The sequence below is a fragment of the Triplophysa dalaica genome, chromosome 19 (assembly GCF_015846415.1).
Source record: "Triplophysa dalaica isolate WHDGS20190420 chromosome 19, ASM1584641v1, whole genome shotgun sequence".
NCBI lineage: Eukaryota > Metazoa > Chordata > Actinopteri > Cypriniformes > Nemacheilidae > Triplophysa > Triplophysa dalaica.
Window position 1 is genome coordinate 1,597,930 of NC_079560.1, and position 22,647 is coordinate 1,620,576.

At 37.6% G+C, this 22,647-nt stretch overlaps 2 protein-coding genes across 2 annotated transcripts in view; both read right to left on the minus strand.

Annotated features, from left to right (window-relative positions):
* The window catches only part of atp8b1 (ATPase phospholipid transporting 8B1), a 31,196-nt gene extending 30,023 nt beyond the window's left edge, over positions 1-1,173 (minus strand). Inside the window, exon 1 of the mRNA XM_056731444.1 lies at positions 913-1,173. The gene's annotated coding sequence lies outside the window, so the exon portion shown is untranslated. The remainder of the gene's footprint in view (positions 1-912) is intronic.
* Positions 1,174-2,776: 1,603 nt separating this feature from the next.
* Positions 2,777-21,634, minus strand: scamp1 (secretory carrier membrane protein 1). The gene is made up of 9 exons (XM_056731392.1): positions 21,486-21,634; positions 11,730-11,807; positions 8,558-8,668; positions 7,039-7,150; positions 6,615-6,743; positions 5,712-5,871; positions 5,508-5,609; positions 5,288-5,405; positions 2,777-5,135 (listed from the first exon to the last, which is right to left on the minus strand). The coding sequence occupies exons 1-9, from the start codon at positions 21,540-21,542 to the stop codon at positions 4,974-4,976; spliced, it is 1,029 nt and encodes a 342-aa protein (XP_056587370.1). The 5' UTR covers positions 21,543-21,634; the 3' UTR covers positions 2,777-4,973.
* Positions 21,635-22,647: the final 1,013 nt, after the last annotated feature.

Sequence of the window (22,647 nt, forward strand, 5' to 3'; positions counted from 1 at the left end):
CCTTTGAAAAAGGCCATTTTCAGTTTAAATTTTACAGCTGAACGTGAAATGTATTTCTATAAATCACAACTTTCTCAGTCCTGGAAAGCACGATTTTAATAATCTGCTATTTCATTTACAATGATGAATCCTTTACATTCATTACAATGACACACATGCATCTATTTCCCATGTTTCTGGTACAATTCTATATCCACCGTGCATTTCTGAAGAGCTTAAAAGAAAAGTTTGATCTGTTTTATACACTTTTACACCTGCCCGTATGATCTCAACGGATGATGGAAAGACTGACGGAAGGAAAAACTGAATCTAAATCATTTGACTGACAGAAACAACCGAGCTTCTTTTCTGACAGTTTTCCCCTAGACTCATCATTTGCATTGACTTTGAGTTCCTTGTGTTTGAGGTATAAATCCTGCATTTGTATAAATAAATGCTATTATTTTTCCTTCTTTGAACTCTTCTACAAACCCACTGTGCGTATAATAATACATCTGAAGCTTTGACTTCTCCTGTTTCATCAGTAAACTGATTTAACGACGTAAAACGCAATAAAATCAAACAAAATATGGTCTTTTATAAAAATATGTTGCTACAGGAAAACCTTTTAAAATTCATGAGCTCCCCTACAGTATACACTGCAACATCTAGACTGAACAACAACAGATCCACAAAGAGCCAGCTAACATACAGAAACCACAGCCAAAAAGGACAATTTAGAAAAGTTTACTTAAAGTCTAAAGAATGATGTTTGTTGAACCTCAACAGATATGTTTTGTGTGTTTGTGATTGTTGGAGAGTTCAACACGCACAGGTAGAGGCACTCAGGTGCGACACACCTCAAAGAAACACTTTACAAAACAACATCTCCACTTCAACACAAACCACTTTAAACACATAAACATGACTTACCGATATCAAACTATCTTCTCTGAATCCTTTAGGTTGTTTTGTATAGAATTATTGCTCCATTTATTCCTCCGGATCAGTGTGGAGGAGCTGATCTCTCTCTCTCTCTCTCTCTCTCTCTCTCTCTCTCTGTCTGTATGTGTTGCGTGTTCTCAAGCAAACTGGAAAGACTGGTCTGACTGGGAGATGCTTTCCAGCTACAAAGCCATTATATACACACTCACAAACAACACACACACACCAGGACGAAGTGCTTCGTTTCTTAAACCGACACACTTAAAGACTGCAGCTCATACCTCTCAGATCACGTGACCGCACAGGTAAGAAAGGTGTGACTCGTTTTACAGTCAAATGAAGAGGGAAAAACTTCTGCTTTTGCTATCGTTTCCTGGTTTCTTTGTCGTGGCGACAAAGAACATAAATAACGCAATAGCTGTCACGGCATGTGTATATTGCATATTTGAAATGAAAATAAGACGTTTGAATTGAAAAGTAGAGCATTTGAAATATCAATCTTTGAATGCTTGTCATCGATCTGGAGTAGAAAAAAATACACGCAACAATATTTTCACATGGTCCATAATGCGACTTTTATTGTAGTTTCGTAAACGCTTTAAATCCACATTTTTTATATTATTAGGCCTACATGTTGTAAAGCATTGCATTACTTTTATAAACTGAATAGTGATAAAGAATCGCCATCTACCGTAAGAAATATTTAACTCTTTTGTGAAACGTGTGCGTAATATGGGCGGGGTTTAGCGGCCCGGAAGCTGCGGTGCTCGGGCTCTATTTGGTCACGTACACGTACGACTGGTCTAAATAATCAATGTTACATTTTAAAATATTACTTTGTAATGTAGTTTCAATGTATGTATGGCTATTCAAATTCTGCGTTGTCATCGTTCAAATATAAATTATATTATTAAATATTATTATATTACAATTACTTTTCTCATCGGTGAACCAATCAAAGCGGCTTCCGGAAGAATCGTTTTTTTAGCAGCCAATCGCGACTGGAGGGGAAGTAATCTTACCTTTCTCGCCTCATCCGAGTTTTGCATAGAAATGGCACTTTACCGCCCTCTAACGTTTAATGTACACGAACAAAGCATACAATAAATAATGAAGAATTTTACTTTGTAATTATTTTAAACTTAATATTGAATATGTAAAACTATTTGTGGTACCCCAAAAAAGAACCTTTTGTGATCGAACCCTTTTCTAAAATACATATCCATCGATACATGTTTATGGATAAAGAAACATTTAAACATTGTTAGATAAATAATTAATGTGATATTATAAAGACAGCATATTGTATCTGAAATTTACGTGTGAAATAAGGAAAAGGTATTGAGAGAAAAATTCACTTTAAAGATAGAAATAAACAAATCGTGAAACCATGCATGTAGCAAAAAATAAGAGAAAAAGACATTTTATGTTTTTCTTCTCTGACCCTGGACCCCGGTTTGAAAACACATGCTTTTAAAAAACTGTAGGTGGATATAAGCATCTGCCAAAATCATGCATAAAATTGAAATAAAATATACTTCAAATGTATAGGAGACCAGTGGGTCTCGAGAAATTCAATGTATAATGTATAGCATTTCTCAATCTTTAAGTATAAAATAAAGTATTAAAGTTTAATATAAAAAGTAATGCCTATAATCTTCCTATATGGGGAAAGAATTCATCCCATATGGACCTATATACAAGATGGTTATGCATATCTGTTTAAACAAATATATATTTACAACACTATTTTGTTTTCAACCTAGAAGTAATAAATCATGTTTCTTATATCTAGTTGCAGGGCTTATAAAAATGCTGTTGATGAATATCAAGAAACAGATGAGACTTAGAATGCAAATCAATAAAACACAGGTTTCGCTGTTGTTTTTTTATTTTGTGTTAATACAATAAATATACAAAACTCAAACTACTCAACATGCGACTACAGGAGAGACGCGAGTGCGTTTGTACAGTACGATGAAATTAAGGACAACAGGCCTCCTTCCTTTAGTTGTACAAAATATACAAATATCCCTCGATTCTGCATTAAATAACATCAGACTTGACGGTCAAGATTCATGACAACCAGTGCTGCCTCTCTCAATACGTTTCTCATGTATCAGTGTTTCAACTAAGATCCCTAACATCACTAATTAAAAAAAAGAGAGACCCCTAAAGCCACGATCCATTGCACCACACACTCTTTTTTGTGTACAAGAAAGTAATTCAAAACAGCTGAAAATAGAAGAACATTCAGGTGCCATTCATTGAAATTTATTTATAAAAGGAAGAACGACTTGCAGTGTCACACAATGAAGGAGTGTACAAATTAAATAAAGAAAATTCAAACATGACACTCATCAGATGTTCAAAAAAATCAGGAAATGTCTTTTGTGTTCCATGACGGAGAGATAAGAATTTGGAATGACATGAGGACGAGTAAATGATGACAGAAGTCCTGGGTGAACTTTTCCTGTAAGTCATAAGGCAGAAATATTTTAAACAAACTCAACACTGAACATGGGTGAGGAACACACGCACAACGACAGGTTAACATTTCCATCTCGATGCATATCCCATAATTACAAAACTTGGCTGTCTCTTGGTGACAGTAACCAAGGCTACAAGGTTCTCTGCTCCACTCAAGTGAGAAAAACAATTTCAAACACAAGCACATCTGCACATCTACAGAGACAAAACAACAAACCAAAGACAGATGATGAAGGACAAATGAATTTGTAACATGTTGAGCTTTAGTCAGGGCAGACGCCACAGTCCGAACAAACATCTGGATAAATCATTCATAAGACCTCAATAACTGCTTTGATTTGAATACAACACTCACAAAGCGTCTGTGTATGATTCTCAGCGTCTACCCGACTAAAGTGCATTAAGAATCCACCATCAGCTGATGTAACGGTACTGATCCGGCCCAACACGGTTCAGTCTTCAGTGATGTGAAATTTGGGCGGAGTGATGCAAAGATTGGTTTATTATTTTTTATCCTCATTAAAGTGTTTTCTCCAGTTTATGTCTGTACGACTGGCAGAGAGGAGAGCCGGTCTACAGGTCAGCAGGCTTCCCATGCATGTGCAGGATCACATCATCCAGAGTGCTTAACCTTGTGTTAACATTCCAATACAATTCTGTTACGAAAAGAAACCAGGAAGCTTCAGAATCATTCACAGGTTTAAAATCAATCAATACTTTAAGTCATCATACAGGTTTATATATATATATTTATATATGTACAGGTATAGAGACCCTCTGAGCTGTGTGTGGGCCTGTTAGAAGCTCCAGCGCTGGCTCATTCACAGGACAAAGTTCTTGATAACTTCTCTCACGATAGTTAGAAATGATTAGGCCAATTTCATTTCGAACGTCAAATAAATTATTATTAAGTACTATTGACATTAAGAGTTTGAACATTTCAGTACAATGAAGCATCCATCATCGTATATTTTTAACCGCCACGATCAATCCATACATTTAACTTTGCAAATCAAGACCTGGGGAAATGTATGAGACCGTTGTGCGATGACAACAATCATAATTTCCTGAAATAAATAATGTACTGTTTTGCAGCCATCGTGTTTGTTTTAAAGCAGATCGGCAAGACAGACTTGTGAGGGCAAAAAAATCTCTCTTTTCTTCTTGGATCCATAAAAGGTCACCTGATGACATCACTTCCAGTTTTTTTTTCCAGCACAACAGGGACGCACGGAAATCCAACAGTGATGTGAACGTACAAAGTGACGACTTGGTTGTTTATGCACACATAAGCACACACTCGAGAGTTGGTAGGCAACTCACACGCACACTCAAATTAAAGATCAGGCGCGCACACCTTCTGATTGACGTGAGGGGAGGGGCCGGGGGGATCTCAGTCAGTCACAGGAGTGCATTGAGGCAATGTGAGCGGTGTGGTCTTGACCAGCCAGTTACGGCTTATGTACGACTGTAAGTACAGTTAGAAGGAATGAGGGGGGGCGGGTGGGGTCAGAGTAGCTTGGACGGAGCAGGGGCGGGTTCGAAGCTCTCTGGACCAATCAGATCTGCTCTTTGAAGGCTCCCCGGGCAGCGTTGGAAGCAGCGCTGGAAGCAGCGCTAGCGGCGGCGGTCTGCACCGTCTTATTGGCCATGACCCCGGTGGCAAACTCCTGTTGCGCTTTCTCGAAGCTGGCGCCGGTGGTCCGGTACAGCGCATGGACCTGAAAACAAACACTCACACGTTACTTTCATTTAGTGAGCTGCCTCGAACTGTCTACATAGTCAGCTTAGCCTAAATGAAACATGATGATTTCAAATGCAGCATTAGGTGTATTTCACGTGTATATTGTCAATACTGTATTTGGTTTGTCACCTTTTTAAACATGATGAGAGAGATGACAGCTGAGGCTGTGAAGAGAGCAGCGATCAGGATCATGATAATCCCCACAGGAATACTGGTGTTGAGACATGTCAGCGCTGAGATCCAACCGCTACGCATACAAACAAACACCGACCGTATGAGTTGTTTTTATAAACAGTGTGTCATCGATTCGTCATAGATACACATCAATAAATTCTACATTTTGTCTCACCTGGCTCCCCAACCTGCAATGCCGATGGCTTGTAGCACATGGACGCCAAACTGGCAGATATAGATGAAAAAGAATACAAAGAACCTAAATGAGCTGTCGCTCCTTCAAACAGACAGAGAGAGAGAACACAATTACAAACTGACCTCTGCATAACATTTCTCTTTGTGTAAATGTGTGTGTGTGTGTGTGTGTGTGTGTGTGTACCTGAACGCTCCATACAGAGGTCTGTACCAGCAGACAAATGAACAGGGTGTGAATAACATGAACCAGAGCATGGCCAAACCAAAATCCACTCCCCTCAATGTGTCTACACAGAACCACGCCAGACAGCCGAATATATTTGCAAACAGCGTCCCCGTGTGGACTGGAAGAGAATCACACGAGAAAATGATTAGCAGATTGTTAAAATACATTCCATTCTTATCAAGCACAATATGACAACTACATTTATTACTGTAAACAATCAATTAATTGTAAACTAAACTAAAAAGAATTAAAAAATGAATGAAATCGAAAGAGCAATAACTGCTACCAGGTAAAGAAACAGCCAATGAGATTCATTCACATTTGAAACCTATAGCGCAAGTTTTAGGCTTGTACAAACAAGCATAAAAACATGATTTCTTGCCCGTTGTTTTCAAATTTTAACAACAACCTACATTATAACATTTAAGTGATTAGGGTTTTCAACATTCCCTCTTTCTTTGCGCCAATTGTTTGCCCTATAAGATCAGCCAAAATAAAGTGTCAGTCACATGATATCTTTATCACATGACACAAGGTGCACCAGATCTGTCTCGCACACCATCTGACTATGATGTCTAACCACACAGGGATACAAAAACCACAAAACACTCATCTGCAAATAGAAATCTAGGACAAAAACACCTTCTCTAGTAAACCGAGTCTATTAATGTCAAGTTGTACCACTATACTATTATTATAATACAAAAAAAATGCCTCTTCAGGAACAAAGAGTAAAAAACACACACAACCCGGCAAGACCAACTTTGTACACAGAAGAAAATTCACTAATGCTAGTATTTACATGTTACACTTCACAGCACTTTGTAATCAACGTATAATCCAGAACCAAGAGTTACTCACACATCCAGAGATAGTACATGATCTTAATGGTTTTCTGATATTCCACTGGGATGTCCACTGATATGTCGTGATAGAAACACGGTCCCACAGGAAACTTCTCTGGGAGGGGGGGCCAGTTGTTTTTCCTCCCTTTGACAAAAGCATTCGACAGACAGAAAAATATGTTAAACGGCTAAAAAGAGATGGAGAAAAGTTAGCGATGATGCTACATCCAGCACTGTAGCACGGTCAGAATAAAATGATTGACAGCTGTTCTGAATGTAAATGCAATGTGACATCACTAGCTTTACATCCAAACTTGGTATGTGACATAGAGAATTTGATGTACAGAATGCACGTGGCTTTGAGCAGAATTGGTGTGTACTGCGCTTATGAGGGTGTTGCTTGTTGTATACGTCAGAAGTCGAGCTCTGTAATAACTCACCTCCCGATGCGCTCAGAGACTGCATCTCTCTCTCCCTGCGGTCCAGCTCGGCGGCTTTTCTCTCCAGCTCCTCTTGTCTTCTCAGTAACTCCGCCTGGGCTCGCACCGGATCCTACACGCACACACACACACAATCCAGTTATTAACACATGTGTCTGTATTTCACACACATCTGAAGTCATTTTCAGTGAACAGCTGTCAGAATCAAGCACAAACACAATCTCTCCACCATCACTCAGATACCAAACCTCATTTTGGTTTGACCACACTGGGGAAATCTCTTCATTTTTAATCGTCCAAGTCATTTAACATTTTACACGTACACAGAGGATTCAAACATGATCAGAAAATGACTGTTAGAAAACACATGATCTGAGTTGGCTTTTTTATACTCACCTTTTCTGATAAGAGCCCGAAGGTAAAGAATGACTTCACAGTAGCAGTGAAATCTTTTGTCTGGATGGTTAAAGTGTTCTGACAGCGAGGTTCTCGTTCAGCAGACTGAGCTGGTTTTAATGTAAATAACGTGTGGGTTGTGGGACTTATGTGTTTGCCTATTTGAGCACTCTACAGTGTTTTGTAAATAGACAGAAAGTCAAACTTGGGAGTTTCTTTTAGTCCACGTCTATTAGATTTGTGGTCACCTAAATACGTGTGTATTCCAACAGCCTGAAAATTCAAATATGTTCGCACACATGTGCACTTTACATTTTTTTTAAATGGATGACATCACCTGTTTAAGGGTGTATACGCATTCTTGTTCAAACAAAAGCTCAGAAATGACACGTCTACAAAGATCACCTGCCACCGACTTGCAACAGCGGTGCTTTGATGTAAACGAAATGCAACTTCCTGTTCCAACAGAAAATACATAATCAGAGTAACTATTGCTATAGGTTTATAACTGGTAAAAAAAGTGCATAAGGCCCAATTCAGTCTTTTGAACAAGTGACTGTCTGACAGATTAGAATATTCAGAACGACTCATATCTGAGCCAATCTGTTGATAGATAGTGTCCTGAAGAGGACTTATTTCTGGGTCATTGAAGGGATCAGAAAGCCCAGAGTTCCCGGCTTTTTCCTAAAGGCTACATCACGTGACGTGAAGCAAGCCTTCTGTCGACCCCCGAGGCTCGGACCCTCCCGGCACCCCACACGCTAAGATTAAAGCCACAGACACGGCGCCAAATAACAGCAGGTTTCTATTCGCACTCCAGCAGAATCTTTGGATCACCTTGCGTCCTAACCCGAAGCGCCTGACGTAACGGTGGGAAGCCCGAGCGAGTGAGTCATCTGATATGCGTCTGTCCATTTGTGTGAGAAGTGAGGTGTCCCATTCATCTCGAGGGCTGTTGAATCACACATTATAACAGCATTGGTGAACAGATCGCTTGCGCTCTGGGGTCTTCTGGCCTGCTCGAGGGGTCTTTGGGGAGTATTTCTCAGAACTATAGTATGTTCAAGTATTTGTTAACTAAGAAAGATTGTGAGTTTGGAGATGTCTAAATGTGTGTCTTTACCTGTGTTTGCTGAGGTTGGGTGTACGCTGGCGGCTCTTCGGTGGGCTTCATGATGGCCGGCTGTGTGTTAGTTGTAGGTGGGATTGATTTATGGCCAGCGCCTTTTGGTACCTATAAACACCAAAACATCCATTTGAGATGTTGTTATCCAAAACCACACAGATTCATTAATCACAACAACACAACACCAGACATCTTAATGAATTCTGATTGACTGAATGTGTCATTGGATCATATAGAAATGCACTCATTCATATGCACACATTTCACAATCAATAAAATAAAGGGATGTCTAGATTTATGTGACTGTTGGGCAGAGGACGACTGGCTTCATGCTGTGGAGGTGTGGGATGTTCTGGGCAGGCGATACCAGACCGTAAATGTGTTTTTGTTTGCATTGTATGCTAGGTTAGTCTCTCTTTTCTCTTAAGCTGTGTTTAGAAAAGCAAAAATACGCAATATAAAGCGTGTTTACTTAAAAGGATACTTCACCCAAAAATGACAATTCTGTCATCACACCCGTTTCCATTCAAAGTTGTGAATTTATGGTATGTGCATATTTGGAACATTGCATAAAAGATTTTCGTATAAGCACCGTTTCCATCCAACTAGTCAAACGTCGCTTCCTAATAAAGTGCCACTAAATATCAGTAAGAAAAGTAAGAGAAGCCACTGAATATAATACTTTTCATATATAACAATACTTGTGCAAGCAGACGAATACGATACACAATAAATGCAGTGCTTTTGTGGATGCTTGTTGTTTGGGAAACATTGTCGTGACAGTTCTAAGAGGCAATTACAGAAATACTTGACGACTTTGCTCAGTTATTTAAGTATGACCATAACAACATTTCTGATCCTGTGTAACAAGATCAGTACTCTGGTTAGTCAAGTTACGCCGTCTCATAGTGCAGTTACATGACTTTAAGTAGGAATTTATTCGCCCATTATTCCCATTAACCCTTTTTTACAAAAAAACACCTCAAGCGAGCGTAACCCTTTTTTGGGGGGTCGTTTTCATCACTCGTTTCTGATGCGAAACTTCAAAATGGGAATAAAACCAGAGTGATGGAAACTCTCCTTTGAATTGTTCAAAATCTGTATAAATGTCTTTGTTCTGATAAAGACAGAGGAAGATATTTGGAAGAATGCTTATAACTAGACAGACCTTGTCCCCTATTGATTTCCATTGTAGGAAAAATTTCTTTATCATTTTTTTTGTTTTGTTGAACACAAAAGAAGATATTTTGAAGACGTAGGACAACAGTTCTGGTGCACTTTTGACTAGTTCCATCTTTTTCCTACTATGGGAATCAATGGGGGCAAAATCTGTCTGGTTATAAGCATTCTTCCAAATATTTTTCTCTGTGTTCATCAGAACAAAGACATTTATACAGATTTGGAACAACTCGAAGGTGAGGAAATGATGACAGAATTTTTATTTTTAGCTGAAGTATCCCTTTAAAACACAAGGTAAATGTTACATTGGTAAATGTGAATTAAATGGAATACAGTATTCCAGCTTTAGATAACAGTGTCTGTCAAATGCAACTGTTTGACTGGCTTTGATTTTCTGACACATAACTGGATTTAAAATGCTAATAGTGGAACATCTCCAAAGTAGTACTGTCAAATCGGTCAATCGCGACAAATCAAATCCAAAATTATCCTTTGTGTTTATATAATATATGTGTTTATATAATATATGTGTGTGTATATTAACATCTAAATATTAATGTTATATAACATATACTAACATAAACCTATAAAAAACTAGGTAAGGTATACTGTACAGACGTTTCGAGTCGGGTCCTGATCACACTGTCGGGGCTTATTTCTGCATAACACCCGGCTGCTTGTAAAATAACTCGCTTATTACACTTAAAAAAAAACTGGACATGAAATGTGAATTTGAAATATTATTAGCTAATTTTTACAGAATGCAAAGCAGGAAAAGCAACTTACTTTCGGTTTTAAGGTAAGAAAAGATGCTCAAATGGTATGAACAGCAAGTTGGTTTAATCAGTTGTAAATATAATGTCATATGTTATTTAAAGATATATTAATATTAAATTTGTCAAAAAAAAAAAATCATTTTGAGAGGTTGTTATGTGGAAATAATGAACCTGCAAATGTCATGACTGGCCAATCAGAATCAAGCATTCCAACGAGCCGTGTAATTAATTTAAATAACATATAAATAAATATATGTTACTCATATTTCTTAAATATACTCATGTATGTTTATTTACACAAGCACATAAATATACACGCCAAATCACAATTTATCATTTGGACAGCAGAAGTTCAAAGTAATAAAATCACTTGACATTGTAACAAACTACACAGAAACTTTAGTAACTAATACACACTACACAGTATGTAGTAAAAAGGATGCCTATAATCTATTGGGAACACCACACGTCTCCCTCTCAGAGATACTTTCAGCCTGTTTCAATTATTACTGTCCTAACAAAACCTTCACAACAGTTTGCTGACAAACTCCGGGACATCTGTGTGTTTACAGCCTCTCACAATGGTGTCAGGTGTGCACTCCCTCAGCAGTTGCATCATTATGGGATTTCATTGCAAAAACCTGCATATTTTTACCAACCACCCACAATTTAGTCTAACAATGAGCTTAGACAGCACTAGCCCATCTGTCAGTCTTTTCTGCGCAAACACACCTTAGACACATTAGAGATTTAATTTAACATTATGCTTAAGAGCTGGTGGTAGTTTAAAGAATTTGCACATTTTCGGATGGATCACAGTAGCATTAATTCACCAGGACATCAAATAATGATCAGTTGATGGATCAGATCCGGGCACACATCCAGACACACGTGGCGTGGTCCAGTGCACCTTCGCCATTTTAAAGAGCAGATTCAATGGTCTGGACTGCAGTGCTGAAGTGATGCTGTGCGGCCCCAGTAAAGCACGCCAGATTGCGTCAGTCTGCTGCATTCTTACACAGGGACGGACTGCAGGATTACCGACTGCACCATGAAAATTGCATTCAGCCCAGACTTTTGAAGGTGCAATTGCGCTGAAAACTGATTTACATAATTCCTTTAGTGAATCGAGAGCTTAAACAATACAGACAGAATACAGGAAAAAATATATAAAAACAGCAGTCGCAATTCATTCTTAGTGTGCAGCCACTCACCGGCTTTGAGTCTGTGAAAGGGTTATACTCCTCCAAGCCAGGAGGGGCAGTCCGCGTCACTTGCGTCACGGACGGATCCTGCAGAAAAACAAAGTAACACCAATATTTAGTTTTTTCCCAAATGACATAATATACACTATGCACTTCAACCATGCCCTATGCACTCAACCATCTAGTGCATGAATTTAAGAAGGGTAGTCTTGTCCAAATGTGCGCAAATGACGTGCGAATAAAAAACAATTCAAAACATTTTACATTTAATGCCATTTTCATCTGTTTTGCCCAGCATTACTTTAGTCATCATCAGATTGAAGTGGTATCACTGTACACAGGGGCGCCGTATAGGTTGGAAAAGTTAGGACAATTCCAAGGGCCCATGGCAGACAGGGGCCCCAAAAATAGGTAAAAACTAATATAAAATTATCAAACCATCATCCATTATATATATTTATATAATGATACAATTAATAATCTCTTTGTTTTCGGCAGTAAAAGGTAATTGACCCATTGACCAAAAAGTAAACATCCATATTGACCAACAACCCCCCCCCCCCCCTGTATCTGAATGAAATGGTTTGGTCCTGCCTTAGCGCTCTCCGTGACGGTGTTAAGTTGCAGTCAGTAGACACGCCAGAACTACAGTGGCGACGATGTTCCCTAATCAAAATCTGGTTTCCAAAAAAGGAAATAGAGAAAAAAGAGAGAGGAAAGACAAAGGAAAGCGTGTCAAACTGTTACCTAGTTTTTCACCAAGAATGGTGTGTAGCCTATAGCAGTGGTTCTCAACTCTGGCCCGAGAGATCCAGTTTCCTGCCGAGTTCAGCACCAACTCTGATAAAACACCTGAAGAGGCTTATCAATGACTTCAGGAACAGACGCATTCAACTTAATGTTGGGCTGCGCAGATTGTTTGGCAAATCGCATTAAAGTACTGCGAGAGCGATTAAAATGCTTACTGCCCAATATGCACTTGAATCTCTTTTGCGGTATTTAAATGTCATACGATGATAGATTTGCGCAGCACTAAATTAAGTTGAACGCATCTATTCTAAAGACGCTGATTAGATTGTTCAGGTGTTTTTTAGTTGGGGATAAACTCTGCAGGAAAATGGATCTCGCGGGCCAGAGTTGAGAACCACTGGCCTATAGTCTGTGAGTGGTATTAACCTGTTTAATGTCCATAGTGAAATAAGCTAGCTAACAAAAGTCTAGCCTACATTTAATCAGTGCAGGGAAACGTTTAGCACTATAATAACCCAGGTGTGGAAATTCCATTTTACTTTATTTCTTGTTGCCACTTTATTTTCTTGTTGGCATATATGTGCAGCTAAGTAAAGAAATCTGCCATTTTCATTGTTTTGAGAAGATGATGTTAATTTTTAAGTTTTTTTTTCTTTTTTTATATTTCATTAATAATTATAATAATAATTAATTACAATAATTAATAATAATTTTGTTAAGATAATTTTCCATTTTGTCAAATTTTACAATAAAAATACATTGAGACTGTAAAAGATAGCCTTGAGCAAATTTTTTATTGTTGCTTTTGCATCAAATAGTTAACTGCATTAAAGACTTGCATGCATGTACAAATCACCAGCAGTAAATATTGTGCTAGTACAAGTATTGAACTACAAGAAGCAAGACAGTTGCAAGCTTTTAATAAGAGTTGTGTAAAGCTTTTAATGGGACAGTTAGGTCCTAGAGATGTGGTGACAACAGCTGCGCAGAGGGGGCCCAATTAGATTTTTGGTAATGGGGCCCAAAATTCCTGGCGGCGCCCCTGACTGTACAGGAGAGCAAAACTGCGAGCGTTGAGTGCGTGAAGTGTCCACACTTCCACACTTCATATTTTCAGTTAAAAAAGTGCATCTTCCGGATACTTAAGGTGCACTTCTTTTTTAAGAATTTTCAATGTGAACGCACTGAGACTCACACTATTTATAAATGCTGCACAATTAATCGAAAAGGAACCGCACTTGACTTGGCAGTTGGCTGTTATGTTTTATGCCCAGTTTGTAATGATTATCATAATTCACGTCACAGATGATGGTTAACACCACAACGAGACAAACTCATTCACACGGCCAGCGTTGAGTCAGCATCAGACAACAGCAAAGATCCACAGACAGAAACCAAACATGTCACTCTCTGTTGAGGAAATACTACAAATCCTCTTGCGTGTTTTCACAGCCTTTAACTGCAGAAGCATAAGAGCCAACCTGCAATTTTCTGCTGCTTGATTCCAGTAATTTCCACAAAGCTGAAGCTATAAATAGATGAAGGGGAGAGATTCAAACATGAGGAGATATCAGAGGAGAAAAGAGTGTTCAGAATACGACACCAGCATTACTTTGTGTACTATTTCAGTATGTACACTGTGTCTCCCACAATGCATCATGCTAGAACAAACAGCAAGTGATATCAACTGTAATTTTACATTGTTTTTATTTTGAATATGATAGTTGCACCTGCCAAATTAAACACAAAACGGAAAAGAAAACTCGAGCTAAATTAAAAATGAAAACACGTTTTTGTCGCTCTCAACTGGTTTTCACTCCATAACGTCTGTATGCTGGGACACGGAGAAGCAGTGAAAAAACTACAGCTATAATAGAGATGAAAACACAATGGCAAGGGTCACATCTGTTGTGTCAACCTTAGCTTGTATCTTGTGTGAACACAAATTACCTTTCGGTCAGCCTGATGAAAGGAAAAGAACAAAATCTGAGATCAGATTTCTTTAATATCTCAGTTTATAGATAGTTTAGACATCAGAGTAATTAAAATGATTAAATGTAAATTCGGTTAACTTTCATCTGCGTCTCAGATATTTCTCCTGAGAAAAATAGTCAGAAATCTGACGAACGTCTCTGTCCTTAGAGTTTCAGAAGAGAAGTCTACAATGTCTCAAAACCTCTAAATATTTTCACGTTTTATTCTATGACAGAATAAAACCTGCTTATGATTTTTTAAAGCCTTATTGTCTCTTAAAAACGGCGGTTGTTAACAAGTTGCTAAAAGCGACTACTTCCTTCGGCGGGGACGTTAGACCTCATTGTGCATATAAAGCTCACGAATAATACACATGGGCACAGATCTTTTAAACCGTCGATGCGGATTCATTCACAGAGTGATTACTTACCAGTGAACACATTTTTAATAAAGTTTGAAAGAGTTGCGGTGGCTTCCTGGTGGTGACGTTGATATCGAGCGACCTTAAGTGTAGTCTGTTTATATCATCTTGTTAGCTTTTGACTTCTGCCAATTGTATTTCGGCTTCAAAAGTAACAAATATGGTGTTAATTTGCAAAGAATTTGTTAATCACAGAGATTATTTTATGGAACCTTCAAGTCTTTGGGAAAAATGAATAGGCTTTCGGTCGAGGGAAGCAGCGCGGTGCTTACTCTCAGGTTATCCTAGAAAAATGCGTCATCTCTGAGGTACTGGATTCTTCTATATCTAAACTGTAAAAGAGCAACTTTTGAGCAACTTTTTTTTTCTGGAGACCAATCAGATTTTATTAGATTGAATACATAAATTTCCCATTTAATGTGCAATATAAAGTACAGTGATTGGTTGCAGGTGGGCTGCGGGTGGGCGTGGGATGTCAGAGCTTTGTCTGCTGACCTAGAAGTGACATCATAACACAACAATGTAACACGTTACTGAAAGAATGTTGTACACATACTACTAAGAGACATCTGCAGACAGCTTGGAAAAATAGTTTTATATTCCCTCAATGAGTAAATGATAAATTCCATGTTAGCTAAACACAAACACACACACTAACTCAATCCCTTGTTTCCATAGCAGCCCCTGTAAGCGGCGCTCTGGTCCTGAAGCGGATCCGTTTCAATCCAACTGTCAGGGTTCCAGAGCCATGAATATTTCACTCAAACACTGAATGTTTTATGAGATAATCACACACATACAAATGTGATGCGTGAGGAAGCCATTGTCTGCATGTATAAAAATTTGTCAAACACAACACGAAACACTTTTGTCTGATGTCACACCCCAGCATCTCCCGACTATCGTCAGGCATGGATGACACCTCTTAACTGACTCAAACATCAACTCAAACAACAAACTTTTCTCGAGCGTCAGTCTCATTGCATTTGAATTCGGTGACCTGATTCTAAAGCAGAAACCCCAGCAGCATGTCTAAGTTTGACCTCCTTCGTCTGTGTGTTCCTACATAACTCAAGATCATTTCAGAATGTACATGTAGAGAGACGAGACTCAAATACACAGAAATCAAATATCACAAACTCCAGCCTTATTTTAGACAGAAACAAGATTACAGTTGAACATAGCTGAGATGAAAACAGCAGAAATCAGATCAACGCTGAAATTACTGCTTCAACTTTTCAGAGTAAAGGGAAAACAAAGCTAGCGACAAAATGGAGAGGATTCTCTAAATTCAGGTTTATTAGCGTCTGTGTCACTTTTAACTTTTGGCATCTCAATGCACCTATTTCTGAGAGTATGAGTATAATAAACACATGAGTTTGAAGTAAAGGAGTATGTCAATATTAGAACACATTTTCTGTGTCATACATAATTGTCTTGTCATGTACACACGGTCAGTATTATCCAAAATAATTAACCTAGAGAACCCCACATAAATCAAACTTTGAAACCATCTTTATCAGGGCTTGAGACTGAGACAGTCTCATCATTGACAAGTTTACAGACACAACATGAGCGCATTACAATACAAAGATTCGCTGTTTTCTGTGATGGGATGTTTTGAGCCTGGAGGACAAACAATATGATATTTGAGACGTTTAAAAAAACAAAACTAACCGCGGAGGAGTTCAGAATATGCCATTTATCTGTTGATTACTTGAGACAGCACTGAATCATTTCCAATCCGATCACAAAAAGAATTATCTCTCGTTACGTTTTATTTGAAGTTATCTTTACATTGTGTTGTGTTAATACATAATTCATTCATCATGAGAACGTAAGACGAGCCCTTTCGTTTTGCTTTAACACTATAAACTATATTTCATACAAAATGAGATGCACATGTTCTGTGGGTTCAAATGAATTCAGAGTACTGCTTTGGTGTGGTGTATTCAGAGTTAAAACGCTCTCTTACTTAGCACTTAAAGCTTCTCTGTAGGCTCTGCCTCTTTTTAAATGATGAGCAGAACCAAACCACTGTCACCTGCAGTTAAATGCATAGACAGGAAGTAACTATATTAACACATATTTCCATTTCTGTACAATGTAAACACATTTAAAACTGTTCCACAGAATTCTGCAGATTTGAGCACAGAATTAACAAAAATGTCTGCAGGTTCCTTATGACACTGGTATTGAGTGATGTCATTTCCCTCCGAAAAGAAAATAAAACTGCAAATTTTCATTTCTGTGAGTTAAGTATGTGCCACAAAACAACTACTAAAATGTAATGTCAAAACCATCAGATGATCCACAGACTCTATCTACAAGTTAAGGGTGTGCGAGATATATCGTGTGCGATAATACCGTCAATCTTGTTTTAACTATGTGCAGTAACGTGACAGAAATTTCAGAATTTTGTTCGGTCAGTTGAATGTTGTTGCTTTTTCTGCCAGGAGCTGCACAGATAGACCAAGAGAATGATTGATCGTCTGCGCAACGTTGCATGAAGTCAAACACACCTGGTATTAACAGACATCGCGATGATTTTAAAGTCGATTATCAATCTTTTTTTTTTTAAACACATCTCCCAGCCCTATGAGGGAGTATGACAAAACTCTCATCAGTGAAAGCTCTCTCTGAATGAGTCCCGTGACAACAAACTTACAGCACTGACGAATGAGTCAGAGAGAAACTAAACTCAAAGGACTGAACTGAGTCATCACTTCCTCACACACAGTGACAGGTTCTCCTTTCTCACATCATTGTAGGTTTGACATCACTTCTTTTGTTCTCCTGTGCCAAGCAGCAAAACAGCTCAAACTCATTTAAGGGAAGACTGTATTTAGACTAGGGATGCAACGATATATCGTCCACGGATATTAATCGGCAGATATTGGATTAATTTAACATCATCTGCATATCGGCAATAGCATGAGAAAGGTTTTTAATTAACTGCATGGAGGCATTGAGTTGCATGTCTGAATATACAACCTTTTAACTGAGCAAAATAATGAAATAGCATCAGCATAGACTTGTTAATTTTATTATGAAGTTTATTAAAGAAATGTCAAATATGTGTTAATGTTGTTAATAAATTAAATATTGGATAGGAAGAATCACCTTTAAAGACTGTCATGGTGTCTTATTGTCTAACTTGTGCCTCTCTTTAAAATTGTTTAAAGGATTACACACCCACATGACGTTCAAGAGGTTTTAAGACCTCCCGCAATCTTCAGAACACAAATAAAGGTATTTTAGGTGACATCCAAGAAATGTCCAGGCCTGCTCATAGACATCATGGTTATACTGTAGTTGTTGTCAAGGTTCAGAAAAGTACTTAAGACACAGTTACATTGTTCGATCCGCTCATTATTTTTCCTCGCATAAAGCATTCTCGTCGCTTCAAAAAAAAAATCAATCTCAATTGAGGCACACTGAGAGGATGGACCAATTTAACGATGTCTTTAGTAGTTTTCTGGACCTTGATAAGAACTATATCCATGATCTCTCGGATGTCACCTAAAATATCTTTATTTGTGTTCCGAAGACGCCTTGAGGTACTAAAACATGTTGAACTTCATGTGGATGAGTAAAAAATAATACAATTTTAATTTTGAGATTAACTTTTCCTTTAAAAGGATCCTATTCTTGTTCAGTAAAATTAACTTAATGCTAGTATTGTAAAATGAATTTGACCAGTATCGGATGATAGTAATTTGTTAAAATTGGTATCGGCCAAAAAGAACTATATCTAATTTAAACGGCCTAGGTTTGACACATTTTGTGTCTACAAAAACACACACGCACACCCACACAGGTTTTACAAGACAGCTTTTAAACAGTTGCTGCATTATGAAATCATTATAATAAACTCAAACTGCACCGTCAGGTCCAATTCACAATACACATGTGCGTCTTTATCTCTCACTCTCTCTCTCTCTGCAATTCTGCAACATCCTGCAGCACGCCTACTTGTTGCTGAAACTACATCAGTAAAGACGGGTTCAGCACGCCAATCGTTGTTTCTATCAAGGTTACATACAGGATCAAGACCGTTTACTTTGTGTTTTTTGGAAACTGCTTATGAGGGTAAAGTCAACATTCAACTTAATGATTAGCAAACAGCACTCTGGAGGATGAGACATTCAGAGGAGCATGAACTAAATGTCTACACTTTTGAAAAGATCATTTATTATAAAATGGAAATGCACGTGTTTTACACACTGTGTTTATTAAACAAATTTATCAAACTATGAGCTCCAGAAGTCAAATCTGATTGGATGAGTAATACAGTTGAATCATAGAATATTACAATGTGACAGGTTTAAGGAATGATCATTACATTGTTTTAACAATAAGGTCTGAGAGTGTAAGATACACAGTAGCTGTTGAACAGGCGTTTCACGTCAAAGCGGTTACTGTAGTGCCAATTTAATATGAATGCAATGGTGTATCGACCAATAAGCATCAAGGACCAGAACAAACCAAACCATTCCACTTTATGAAAAAACACAATTATTAGAGGGGTACATTACAAAACAAAAATTTTACAAAGCAATGCAAAAAACTTTTTTTAGGAAGTATTTAATCCTTTGGTTAAGCTGCAAACATGTGACCTATGTCAACATCCATAATGTTTTAATACTAAACTTCTTAATTTGTGCTTTTAATGTTTTAAGAATTTATCTTCTCAGGTTTACCTTTCTCAATTGTAATCTTGTTTTATTTTTCACAGACAGGCCAGTTACATTTTCATTAATTTAAATACATCAGTCTAAATAAAACATTGATCGTTGTCAAATTTAGAATAAGCTTAGGTGTGTGTAAATTTTTTTTATAAAAATTGAATATCGAATAACATTTCTGGAAATAAATCCTAATCTAAATATAATTTTTTTAATATGTATTGTGAACCCTGTGTCTTGAATTATGTCACACTGTGAGCCAAGTATATCATTAAAACCCTAAAAATAATTAAAAAAATAACACTGTAAAACAAAAAAAGCCGTTTCAAATGAACACAACGCTGTCTGTATGTTTACTGGCAAAAAGAGATTAAAAAAACAAGACAAAAAACAAATAGCACTGTTTTGTAATTGGCTAACCATAATGCTGATGTAGACCTATATATCAGAGAGGTTTTCACTGCAACATGAGGTTTGGGTGGCAGGTCAAGCCAAGCGAAATAAAACCAAGACTGAGACCGTCTATACACCCTAAACAACAGCATCAGAAACACAATGAAATCAAGAGACAGCGTGAATTATTAAGACGTGTCGCTACAGTCGGTCAGCTACAGGACCGCACTCGTGTTAAGTTACCACGGCAACTCCGTGACGGACCGCATACCATTACTGCTAATCGCTTCTGACCAGATGAAGTCCATGACGACTTCCAAGACAAGCCAGAAAACGTGAAGACAAATGACTTTCTGTCTGTGTGCGTAACAGCAGCAAATAAGATCTGAGTTTGCGTGGGTGGTTTGATGTTGACCACTGGACACGAGGGAGAGATAATGAGAGTGCACGAGAGAGAGTGAGAGACAGAGAGAGAAAGAGAAAGAGAAAGAGAGAGAAAGAGAGAGAGAGAGACAGAGAGAGACAGAAGGGTGAAAAAAAGAGGTCCAAATGATCATGTCCTATTCAACAGATCAAAGGCCACAATCTGCTGTTCATAAATTAGCATTTGTCCACACAAGTGGAAAGCTGGTAAGATTCCACCTGTGTGCCTCTTCTACACCTGTGATGTCAAACACACACAGTCACGTCTACATCTCCCCAGAGAACAGCCCAATAATAACAGAGAGAAGCCCAAGGCATATGGCATTTGTGTATAACTGACTTACAAAGCAGTGTCGTTTCTACAACCAAATCACCAGATATAGTGAATTATGTACGGACAACAAATGTTTGGATCTCCCCCTGAAAACAAAAACATGCAAGAACAACAAGATAAATACAAAACAAAACAGGCGGTCAGGGATCTTATTCCCTCGGCTGACCGGAGCTCACATACACACATACAAGGATATCACATATCAAAACACATCATCTATTTTTCCAAGTCTTCACAGCAGAAGTACAAACCTCAGAACAGAGATTAAGCACTTACTGACCCTAAACACTAAATACATAATGACAACATTACCCATCTGATTATAAATTACTGTTCAAATGACTACAAATCCCCCAAAATAAAGTCAATGAAATATAACATAGAGAATAAAGCTCCCATTATCTCTACATCACTAGAATAAAGCTAAATGGATCTGTTAATATGGATAAATGTGAGGAAAATACGTGAATTTAGAGTGAATTCAAGCTGGTTTTGTCTGGACTGTCAGACCAGAAGTAACGTTAGACCCCCAGAAATGGACCAGAACCGTCAGATTTACGATGATAACAATAATAACACAACCCTAATGATTTAACGACTTTGTCATTGCGTACTGACACAAAACTGAAGGATGGTAAATATGTACATGTAAAAAGATCATTTTTCAGCATAATAAATGTATCGACTATTTAAAACGACCAGAACATTGATTGACATGACTGGAGTAACATAAGAAACTAGAGAACAAAATACAGCAATAAAACATGTTTATTTGACTTTACCTGAAACGGGTTGCTAAAGTCCGGGTCCGCGAAGGGGTTACTGTCAAAATCCGACATTTTATCGGTTTATTAAGACCGTTTCAGAGTGAAATCAGACGCTGGGTTGACGGTGATCTGTGAGTGAACGCAGCAGCAGTGGCTCGACTCGAGATCCGCAACCGCAAAATGGCAGAACCGGAAATGACGTGATGCAGCGGCAGTCCGTTAGAAATATTATTACGTTTTTAAATTCGTATTATTCCATCCTCAGTATTATTTATTTATGTTAATTTTACTCTTTATCGTATTGTACTCCGTTTCAGTGAATCCAATATTTTTTACTGATGTTTTAGTTTTTGTACTTACCATACCAACACAGACATACTTGAACCATGTAATGTGTGCAATTCATTTCCTTATATATATGTATAATGTATTATAGTACATTTTTATGTTTTTATATCAGATTTTATAACAAGAAAACACCTATAAAAAACAACAAATGTTAGGATGATATAAATATAGAGATTGCTGACCTCTAGAGGGCATTCATGATCATTACAAAAAAATTGTCATCGTCGTCTTGATATACTGACAGAAAATGTAGCACTTCATATAAATGTGGTAGTGAGTTAACTATATTTATTTTACACGTTCTGAAAACCTCTGATTTCTGAGGTGAAAAATGATCTGAAGTGTATTTCTTCTTCCGTAGCTTTTAACATGAGTGGACTGATAAAAGTCTTAAGCTGGGGGCTATTTTTAACATGAAGAAGATATTGAAGAATAAAGCCCACAAATTGAAACGTTATGGTTTATGCAAATAATAAATTACATGCATTTTCTATTGTTAAAATAAAGGACACAATTTAAGGACACTGACTATCAGGAGGTCCAAAACTAATTTAATTATTAACAGATGAACAAATGTTGTCGTTCAATGTGTTGATGTGTGATGGAAGAAAAGACCCATCTTATACACTATATGCCATTTATATCTTATTAATATAATTGTTTTAAAGTCATGCAGTCTTGAGATGGAGAATGTATTAAAAATATAAGAATTATAAAATAAATTTAAAAAAAGATAAAAGAATGCAATATACATAGTGAAAAGAGCAGGAACACAAATATTGACCTTTGAATGTAAAAAAAAGTAATTTCTCACCTAATAATGACACTG

Bases quoted from the DNA above. Each gene is read 5' to 3' on its own strand.
- scamp1 (XM_056731392.1), bottom strand. From the start codon at position 21,542: ATGTCGGATTTTGACAGTAACCCCTTCGCGGACCCGGACTTTAGCAAC. The intron at 11,808-21,485 runs GTAAAGTCAAAT...GTTTTTCTGCAG, and splicing joins ACTTTAGCAACCCGTTTCAG to GATCCGTCCGTGACGCAAGT. The intron at 5,610-5,711 runs GTACACACACAC...GTCTGTTTGAAG, and splicing joins CCTCTGTATGGAGCGTTCAG to GAGCGACAGCTCATTTAGGT.